Source organism: Notothenia coriiceps, unplaced genomic scaffold (genome assembly GCF_000735185.1).
Source record: "Notothenia coriiceps isolate Sejong01 unplaced genomic scaffold, NC01 NC01_scaffold00000120, whole genome shotgun sequence".
NCBI classification, from domain to species: domain Eukaryota; kingdom Metazoa; phylum Chordata; class Actinopteri; order Perciformes; family Nototheniidae; genus Notothenia; species Notothenia coriiceps.
The window spans coordinates 30,230-41,274 of NW_011332821.1; the positions used below are offsets into that span (position 1 = coordinate 30,230).

The following is an 11,045-nucleotide window of genomic DNA, read 5'->3' on the forward strand; positions in this document are numbered from 1 at the left end:
TACGCTGCTACACCCCCCCTCTGCAGCAGGTAGAGTTATGTAAAAAAGCAGGTGAGCAACATCAAGTTATTAATTTACAACTTCAAGCCCAGTTTGGTTTTCACTGCGGGACTAGACAGGGCTTGCTAGACACACTTATGATTTATTACACTGGCCCCCCTTAAAAGTATTTTTGCATCATTTTGCAGACATGTCATTTGTAAACCAGGCTGTGTGCTTTTCCTTTTGTAATTAACATGTTGGGTCGGCTCATGGGGAGCCCTGTTTGGGCCCTTTTTGTGGCGGCTGTAGGTTCGTGTTTGGGTCTCATGTCTTATGACCGAAGAGACCGCATTCGTGCTCTGAGTTCAGTGCCGAGTCTTCGATTCACAGATCTCAAAGTTGCAAGCATCAGCGATGTTCTAATTTATTGTTTTTCATGTGCGCCTGAATCCTTCTCAAATATAACTTTAAATTATAATGTTTGACGATAGACCTTGGCTTTAATTAAATATAGCTTTAAATTGTAATGTTTGACAATAGACCTTGGCTTTAATTAACAAAGGCTTCCCAAACGTCCTGATTTGTACAAAAAAAAAATCAAACAGCGAGATTAGATAATATGATCTCTCCATATATTTTATATTTTTATACCTCCATTTTCAACCCAAATATCTGCTTCAGACACTACATTTTTCGGAGACATTTTAAACAATATAATTGGTATATATTTACACGGTGTATATATAGATGTAGAAGTACTTAATATAATTTCTTTAAACCATGTACTTCTGTGGCATTGAGCAAATATCCAGGCATAAATGTTTATGAAAATAGAAAGGGCCATATGAAGTTATGAGGTGAGTTTATTTTAATGACTAAAGCTATGTGGTGACAAAGCCTGTGTGTGCCCAAAGCATTTCTGATGAACTCTCCTAGTGAGCCATGACGCTAGGTAATAGAATCACAGGCTTTGTATGAGCGTGCACATATATTATTTATGAAAAGCAGTTTCCTGCTTATGTAAAACAGGCCGGTACGCGACAATATTAGGAATTTACCTATAGTAAGCTACACTGACACTGGGAGGATCATTATATTTCATGTCTTCTCTTAGAATAAAAACTGTTGAGGCAAACTCCATGGAGACCAATAACAGCCAAACAATTTAATAAGATACATTCAATTTCCTTGTGCAACATTTGTCAATTGTTAATGCTCTAAACTCCAACATAAGACCAATGCCAATTTTGTCTAAACATGCGTGGAGATCCCCATGTTGTCTGTAAGGCGAATTGCACTTCATTCAACGTACCTTAATCTAATAAATAAGACTTCTCTCTGGAGCTCTCGCATAGGCTACATTTTTAGAGAAGTTGGAAAACAATGCTCCATAAGGCTTTTATCAAAACGTAACACAAAAAAGCATACAAACATATTTAAAAGAAAAAAACGATAGCAATTATTAAACACCCTGAAACACTAATGCAAAGTTTCCCCCTCTTCTTTGATTGCTTACTCATGAAGTTATACATTACCCCATTTTGCCCAAAGACATTTGCAGAAGTGTGCAGTAAAGAATCTGAGAGGAATTGTGTTGATGGATGGAGTAGCAGTCTTACATCAGTCCTTCAGTACACCTGTCTCTTCTCTCAGAAAACAAGTTTGTTAAAAAAAAATGAATGTTTGTTTATTCCTTGTGTGTCTTTGGTGTGACTGTGTGTCGCAGGGACAAGAAGGGGGCACAAAAATGGTTCCTGGGGCCGAGTCCTTCGTAGAAAGGAGGCATAGGGATCGCATGAAGCCGCATGGGACAGACTCGGAGTCTCCTGTCCTCGCCAGGTCTCACTCCCTCCCCCTCCCTCTCCCGCCACTTCACAGTGCCAAGGCCGGTGACTGGGTGGATGGCGTCACGGTGGGCCGTCGTGCCCTTGAAGGCCGAGAAGGCGGCGATGTCACAGTTGTGGGGAGATAGCGCACTGCCACTGCCCGGCTGCCATGTGGGACCGGTCACAAAGGCCGACGTGGTGGCGCTGTACCCCATGTAGGGTGACACTTGGGTGGTGGGAGGGTGGTAGGGAGGGATGCTGGGTGCTGTGACATAGCTGTTCACTGTGGGCAAACCATTCAGCGTCTGGAGACAAGAGAGAGAGAGAGAAATCTGTGTTAAATGTCTGAAAGGTCACTGGTGACTTGGAGGAAATATCATGTTTTGTGTTTTCCATTTTGTAGTTTTTCTTGTCAAAAAAGGACAATATTTGACAGAAGACAATTTTTAGCTACATTATTTAGTGACCCCCAATTCAAGAAGACACACACAAGCAGCTGAGTTATGATTGAAAAAAGCTGAGGAAAGCTGTAGAGAAAAGTGAAAGGAATAGTGATTGAATTATAAACGGCAGAAATCTTAAATTCAAACTTCACAGCCACCACATAAAAAAACTATTTTCCCAATTTTGATGAAAGTATGAATGATCAATTATGCTCTCTCCTGATCCTGGAACATATTAAACATGGATAAAAACCATAAGTGCATGATTACCCCTCTGTCTAAGGGACTTGTTTTTTGCCCAGAAGGGGACGTTTACTCCGCCGGCGTTGATATAGCACGTCAGACGATGGGAGACAGGGTGGTTGGGGGCGCCACAAAACAGATGTCATGAGAGATTGAGAGTGAAAGGCCAGGAAGAAGGGAAATATGATAGAGAACCAGGCGAGCATAGGATTCGGAGAATGAATGGGCTTTGCTTTTCTGGCACAGCGACAGGACCTAACTTGAGGAATTCACCAAAGCATTTCAACAGGGAGGCCGAATTGCTGTTCCTGGGTGGTCTGCGACTACTGAGAACTATTTCTAAAATTCTGATCATTTCTGTGTTTGTTGACCTATTTTTATTGACTGCCAGAGTTGCCGGCTTTTTGCTCAAAATATATATGAATAATTAGCTCCAAGCTGACATTTGTGGTGATTTATAAAGCTAAACCATAGAGAGAAAGCAGTTGTGTGTTTGTGCGCCTGTGGGTGTCTGTGTTGGGTACTTGCGGGGCTCTGTTTGTGTTTGTGTGTCTTCACTTGGCTCACCAAAACTGAATCTTATTTCAGAAATAGCCACACAGACTTTGAGCTGCGTTTAATTCTTCTTCTTTTTTAAGTTAGTTGGAAAAATGTTAAATAACACTAAAAATGATGACATCTTCCCCCAACTAAAAGCATTATAAATCACACACACAATACAGTAGGCATACAATACGTATACTCCTAACAATATAACAGGAAACACCTTCCAGTATAATGCATCACTACAAGAACACTTCTCCTCAGAAATGACCACAGAGTTTAATCAACACATGCTGACACAAAGTCAACAAAATTAAAAAGTTTACATGGGTGTGTTTATGACTCTAGTATTAGATTGCATTGTTTGTTTATGTGTACCTGTTGTAATTTAATATACTTATGTCGTTCACACTACTGTGTATACACATATTTTTGGACTGTGTTTTCATTTCGTATTTTTACATCTATAAAATATGCATTATGCTGCCTAACGAAACAACGTGTGCTGCGTTTAAAAGCCTTAAAAGTAGGTCAGGTTAATCTTTTCTTATGTTAGTCAGAATATTTTATTTATAATAATACACGTGTAGCTGTTTTCATGCCTTTTTGAATGAGTATTAAGAAGAACAAGTACAATCAAAATAAGGTTTGAATAAAAGCATTGACGACATTCATTCAAATAATTACCTCAAAGTTTAACGGATTAACTTTGTCACGCTCAGCCTCCATAGTTTATATTAAAATACATCATCAAAACTAATCAAATGCATGTTTATCCTGCTCGAAGAAAAATAATATGATACGTACACGTGTTTGTGGTCAAAAAACAACTTTTACTGAATGTTTCAATCGAAACATGAACGGAATCACGTCCGAGCCGCCGCGCGCCCTGAGCTCGAGACTTAACCTTAAATCGATTTTAATGATCATCTTCTTCCAGAGAAAACCCCGAGCGTCCCGTGGGTGCATCTGCCCTGCAAACAGCGCCTTTAGGCCACATGTTACACAGCCCTCTGGCCTCATACCGGAGTCGGAGTGCGTGATTTAGGCCGACCCGAGATGCGTTCAGGGTCCCATTTGAATTAACTTATAGCAATAACTGTCAACCTTAGGGAGTTTAAAAATTAGGCCTGTAGTGGAAAGTAAAATGTGGAAAAACGTGGGCCTTTTGTTTTGGAAAGTAACCGAAAAATATAAAACTCTGCAGATCGCTCCTTGCATGACACATCTTTTTTTGTTACTGTTCCCCTCACTAACAGATCCCTTTAACATCAGATGTGAGCAGAAGCACAAACGCACGGTAACTCCTCCAGTCTAATGGTGGAACACTACTTTGCTTCACCATACACTGTTTTTCATGCAATAAACTGTAATTTATAGAGTTGTTATTTTCTGCATTTAATGGCTCACTTCTGTTTTTGTACAGTTAGTTTTCTAACCGCTCAGACAGTCACTTCGAGCTGCTGCTTCTGCTGCTAATCTCACTTCATCGGGGCTGTTTCTGCGTAACGATCATTACAACTATACCACCCTTGTCATAAAAGTCAATTATGCGCCATGAAATTGTCGGTTTTTAGAATTGCACGCCCCTGTCGAAAAGAGATACTTTAAAAAAATTAATCCCATTCAAATATTTGTACTCGAGCTACTAAAAAATATATTTGTTTTTCCAAGTGTTGTGAAATCACTTTAGTGCAAAGCAAGCTACTAAAATGTATTTTTTGACATACAATTTGAGACTAAGGAACCATCATATTCATTTATAAGCCTACTTATGCGTATGGTCTTTAACATTTGAAAACGTTATTTAATTTTTTTTTAATTATTCAATGTGAATATGTGTTTCGTGGAAAAAAATCGCTGCATTAATCCCAACCCAGATGTATATTTGATTAGGCTGTTGCACGTTTATGTATTGACTTTATGAACTTTGTGCATAATATTTATTAATATGCAGTTTGGTTTTTTAGAAAATATTAGCTTATATATTTTGTTTTCTGCAATAGGAAAAAGACACATGATGTTGTGGTCAGTGTTCCTCATGCAGTCTTGGCCCAAATCCTACATGGATCCCAACATTGAAACCAACCCATTAAAATCCTGTAGGCCTATTTTTTAATAATTTACCAGGAAACCAAAAAAGGCTACATGCTGAGTGTTTTTTTTACGAGTCCATCTAGTTTCTGAGTGTTAAGCACGCTACAATTAATTTTAAAAACCTTAACATGTCGAGCTGGAAAACAAGAATCAAGAGGAATCACAAGGCTATCCAAATCTCTTTAACCGACTAAATATTAAATGAGTTACACTCGGATGATTCATAAAAGCACTGAACATGCAGCAGGCCCTATGGAAGTCAAAAATAATAAGATATAATAAAAGGCATTACCAGCTAGCGAACAGAAGGAGAGCATTAAAGCTGTGGAAAGTCCTAGCCACATAATTGTATAAATAATAATGAAAATATTAGAGAAAACTCAAGAGTTTAACGCAGTTGCCAGAAGTTTGGATAGACTCTATTGTTGCAAATTAGGTTACAACATTTATTTGATATGTATATATTTTTTTTACCTCTGTGTATTGTGCTTGATGTTCTAAATGCGGTTTATCCAAGCCATTGACAAGTGGAGAGCTTGCTGGTGGGAAATTAGTCCTGTTAAAAGTGCTCCATTCTTCTAGTTTGGCGCAGGAAAAGGATGGACTGTCACTAACTGAGAAAAGGAGAAGAGAGGAAGAGGAGATTGTAAGATCAGGAAAAAGATCCGCACAGGCCGCATCCATCAAGCCAGGTTAGCCAGGCTGCATAAGAACATAAACCCTGTGACATGTCGCTCTAAAAGGCGATTATTTGTTATTTTAAGCCCAAATGTATCACACATCCTATGGGCTTTCGTATGCGTGTACTTTGTTTTACAAAACCTTTCAGGTAAACAAAAGTATCAGTTCCAGTGTCCAACACAACATTTGCATAATCTGATATTGACACTTTCTAACTCTTGGCAAATTGATATATTTGTAATAAAGACGTTTAAAATATAAGAGTTTAAAAATGGTTCGCCATTATGACTAAGAACATTGACAAATGGTAGAATTATAATTTGCGTATTTTTCGCAGGCCTTAAAGTAAATTGACAGAGTGGAACTAAATGTTTTAGTTCCCCCTTAAAATCAGATTGAGGCCCAGCTGAAGATGGGCAGGGCGGAGAGACGCCTCTCTGGAGGGTCAGGGACATTTCAGCCCACCAAAGCGTCTTCCTGTCGGGGGACAAATTAGATTTACTTTCAACGTCTCCCTCCTTTGAGTGTAATGGATATTATATAGCTCCCAACGTTTACACTGAGAATTGCAAGCCCACCAAAGGTAGGCTATAACTCGATTAAGAGCCTTTTAAAAATATTGAACACGAGTAAATATTATTTTTGATGTTTGTAACTGAATCCCAACATATCAGCAATTTACTGAATGCAGTTTGTGCGTTTTAATCGTGTGTCTGTATGCGCGTAAAATAAAAAAAATCAACTCAAGTTAAATAAAGAATAGCTTATGATACTTACTCCTGCACACTGTGTTTGGATTGTTTAATTACTAGGCCTATTTCCCATTTTCCATACATTCCAAATATATTAATATTATGTAGGCCTAGTTATCTGACTTGTGAAATCACTCAATCAAAAACGAGCTCTTATCCCACCAATCTCCATGAAAAAGTTGCATTTAAAACTTGCCACAAACATCTGCTCATAACTTAAAAATGCACAAATTGTTTGAAAAAGACAGCCTTTCAAAAACACATTCCTCCCACTTTGATTTCTCGTGGATATCTGCCTCACATTTGTCTTGTTTAGATTGCCCAAGTTAGCTTTTCGCATGGCGGTAAAAGTGGAGAGGAGCCGGGCGTGTTTGTCTGCTTGGTAGCCATGAATCCTGACAGCACAACGGCTCGCTAAGGACTGACAACACTTCGCTTCCTGCCACTGGAAAACAAGCTCTCCGAAAATCCCTTTCACAACACCGAGCCGGCCATTAACACTGATTTATGCCGGATCCTGTTTCACTGTTTCCAAAACAGTTGTGGTCTTGTTGAGTGCAAGCCAAAGCTATCCGGGCCTACCTGCATGTCGCACACATACACGACAAACATACAACAGAAAACGCCTATTAATGTCAAGCTAGTGGGCTATTTAGGACCCGAATCACCGTCAAACCTGCAGGACACGCAGCCCTACACAAAATGTCTGGCTCCGAGTCATGGCAAACATTCATTACACCTCATTTTGATGCACTTCACCCCACTGCCTTTCCCTCCGCTGTCCCTCTAATATTCCACATCCGCCTCTTAATTATTACTGCAAACCAAACCATCTGTTTCTGGACTAACCTGCCTCCCTTTCAAATCAATATCAGCCGGCAGGTCAAATGGCATTTAAGCTCTATCCCTCTATGGAGGTCATAAAGACCAAGTGGTTACTTTTGGAGGACTATAAAAACAATTACAATAACTCAAAGTAAAATAATAAAATTCTCTTTCAAACATTCACATCCTTGCGAGCAAAACCCCCTTTCAAAAAGCTGTTTAAATGTAGTGCAATAATCAAATGCAACCGCCCTCCGTGCAGCCATGCTTACTTTGTTGCTCTGTAATAGACCGTATCCCCAGAATATCTGTGACAGAGTGCGAGGAAGGCCATATCCTGTGCATGGCCATGTGTCCGGGTAGGGTGTGCATGCCTGGGGGAGTGGGCACTTTGGAGGTCGGGTATGAGTATAAGTGGTTGTAGGGTATCGTTGGCTGTGGAGGGGGGTGAGGCTGCTTGCCTGACTCGTACTGGCTCTGCTGGGACAGATTCCCGATCTTGTTGCGGAGGATCCGGCTGATGGAGCTCACTGACGGCAGATTGAACTTGTCGCAAACCCCGTCGGCGAGTAGCCTGTCCCGGATCTCCCAGGCAAAAATCCCGGGGTCCCTCTGCTTGTATGTCCGTATGTGCTTGACCACGGTGGGCGTGGTGACCCGCGGCTTGCTGCCTCCGATGGCCCCTGGGAGGATGGAGCCGGTCTCGTTGTATCGGGCCAGGATCTTGCTGACGCAGCCGTGGGACACCCGCAGCTGCCGGCTGATGTCACAGGGTCGGATCCCGAGCTGGGCCAGCTCCACTATCCGGAGCCGGATCGCGTTGGGGAGCGGCCTGCCGTTCACGAAAACACCGCCGAGCTGGTTCACCTCACCGAAGGCAGGCTCTGGTGTCAAAAACAAACACACAAACGAGCAGAACAATGAGAAAGCTATTAGGTAACTGAGGCCCGCCAAAGACTCTTTAACCCGGGTTAAACTGCACATTTAAAATGCCTGAAATGTATTAACAAACACTTAATTGTGCACAATCATATTGGGAAAAGCTGTTAAATGTTAAACTTTGCTTTTTATATAGGCTACTTATTGCACATTTGATTTGCATTCAGAAGAGTGTTATCCAAGCGCTTTAACATGTAGTAATAGCACATTATATTATAGTATAGCACATTGCTAGTGCATTCACGAAAAAAGTTGTTACTGTAAAATACAAAATAGTTCATTTTGGCCTTTTTGTTTTTTTGAGTAAAAAGTACCAACCCATAACTGGCAGAAAGTTGTCGCTAAACTTTACGCGGATGGTAGAACTCTCATGTTTCTGACAAATGTCATAATTCAGTATGCTGGTGTCTTCCTCTGGAGTCCAGACTTATCTGACCCATCAAAAACATCACATACACGGTATCTCTTCATATCTCTCCCACCTTGCCGCTGGACCTTTCGCTGCATCCCTGACAAGAAAAAAACGATCCCACATGAACTCACCCATCGTGTTAAAGCCGCAAAGGAAGAGCACGGCGTCCGGGTTGTGCCTCCTGCGTGGATCCTGCTCCTCGTCCAGCGTGTCCACTGTCCAAAACCGCGTCCACGAAAATCTTCTTGCGCGATAAGGAACAAGAGGGACAAAATGCTCGATCTGTTTCCTGACGGCGCTGGAGACAGGCTTACATTTCAATCTGTTGAAATTAGGAGGCTGGACTTCCAGAGCTTCTCCACCGCTGATTGGCTCAGCTCTCCTTTAGACTTTCGGGATCGCTCAAAGCTTCGCTGCTATTGGTCCAAAAGTTTGACATGACAAGTCCACAGAGATCCCCCCCATTCCTCCTCCTCGTCCTGCTCGCTCCCACCAGAAAGCAAAGCTGGGATATAGCACCATGAATGCTTTTGTTATTGACACAGATATGGTGAGTATAAAGATATATCAAGATTTTGGATCAGATCTTTAGATGTGGCACTACATCAAATATGTGTAAAAAGCTCCATTTGGAAACCATCACAAAGAACCATCACCAGAAATGTTTTTTTTAATGAAAACGCACACGCTTCTACAATTTAAACCCTGTAACTTATAATGAATTGATTATTTTTGTTTTATTTTTACACCACAGCTGAAACCTTTAACACAGACAAAAAAGTTTGAGTTCAATTGAAAATCAAAAGGCAGAAACCCTGAGTTTGGGGGGCTTTTACGCGCCACTTCAATACCCTTCATATCAATCTTTAGGATGGCATCATTAAGGAAATTTGGAGAAAATATTGATTATTTTTGATGTTGGTTAATTGAATCCCAGTGCAATCAAGGATCATCATACTTTTGTGATCATTTGTCGCTCCGCTTTTTACTCACGTTTACGCACCAAACAGCCCTACACTTTTTAACACACGCCATAAACTAATCCTTCACGTGGATAATCTTTAAACCAAGGCTAACCCTTTTTGTAAATAATTTGTTTTGTCATTTTGTTTGAAAATAAATCACAGACGCCATATTTATCTTTTGGATCAATATTTTAAATGTGGCCTAAAAGTGTTTTTTTCTTTTTTTCGCGCGTGAAACAAACATCACCTTAAAGTGCTATGTTAACTCAATAATGTACCTTTCCTTTGCAATTTCATCTGCATTAAGGCCTCGCACCGGACAGGCCAAATGTTGTGTTTTTGCCAATTATGAACTGCAAAGGTAAAGCTAAAAAGAGCTCTAAGGAAATAATCGTATGTGTTAATCTCTCCATAACTATCTTTCAGGCTAAACGTCCTTAGACCAGTATCTCCTTAAGGGATTATTTCTAGCTTTGCTTCCTCCGCTTCCTGCTCTCTCCGTACAGAAACCACTTGGAGGCCATAAGAAAGATTTGTTGCTTCCCGACACGAGAAACAAACACACGCCATAACTTTGCGCCTTCACTCTCTCCCCATCGTGACACATGCTTTGGGTTTTCTCGTGACATATTTTAAAAAGGCCATGGCGCATGACTGACCTTCATCTACCGAGAGGGATCAACGTGCATGTAAACATCAAACGGGGCTCCTGTACAGCCGTGCAATTAGGAATATTGTTGAAAACCTCCGCTGACATTAAACACAGAAAAGCCTGTGAGGGGCCAAAAATACACACTAAGTATTTCTCAGTATTTGTTTGAGCTCAGTGGGCTGGATATTGGAGGTACTACACCTACATTTTTCGGTTTGGTTTCCCACCTTCTCAGGATGGCATAAATCTCTGAAATTGCACATATAGCAGCGTGGGCCTAACACTAATTCAAGTCAGTAGACGGGCTTCATAGGGAAGCGTATTTGACCGTTTTTCGCAAAATGTGTTTGCTTTAAGATGGCCTAGTGTCTGAAGGTTTTATGTTTTACTATTTTTATGTTTGTTTGTTTATTTTTTTAACATCGCTTTTGCCCCCACCTGCCCACACTGCTCCGCTCACAAGCCACTAATGCGTCAAGGATAATGTTTACCGTGGGGAAACGTGCTCAACTTGTTTCCATTGAGGTTCCTCTGGTGGCTGAAATAACAAAAGGTCAGTGGTGAGGGATCAAAGGTCTGCGCAAACTGCTCCATCTTTGGCTAAACGGACACCTGAACTTCCTCCTTCTTCCCCCTGTGATATAATAGATGATAGCCCACCTGAGCATGCATTACGCTGCAGCCA

General features: G+C 40.9%; 1 protein-coding gene across 1 annotated transcript; it reads right to left on the bottom strand.

Moving 5' to 3' along the window:
• Window positions 1-1,118: 1,118 nt before the first annotated feature.
• On the bottom strand, window positions 1,119-9,012 carry pax9 (paired box 9). The gene is made up of 4 exons (XM_010766627.1): window positions 8,875-9,012; window positions 7,665-8,276; window positions 5,609-5,748; window positions 1,119-2,113 (listed from the first exon to the last, which is right to left on the bottom strand). Exons 1-4 carry the CDS (start codon window positions 8,876-8,878, stop codon window positions 1,670-1,672), a joined length of 1,200 nt encoding a protein of 399 aa, XP_010764929.1. The 5' UTR covers window positions 8,879-9,012; the 3' UTR covers window positions 1,119-1,669.
• Window positions 9,013-11,045: the final 2,033 nt, after the last annotated feature.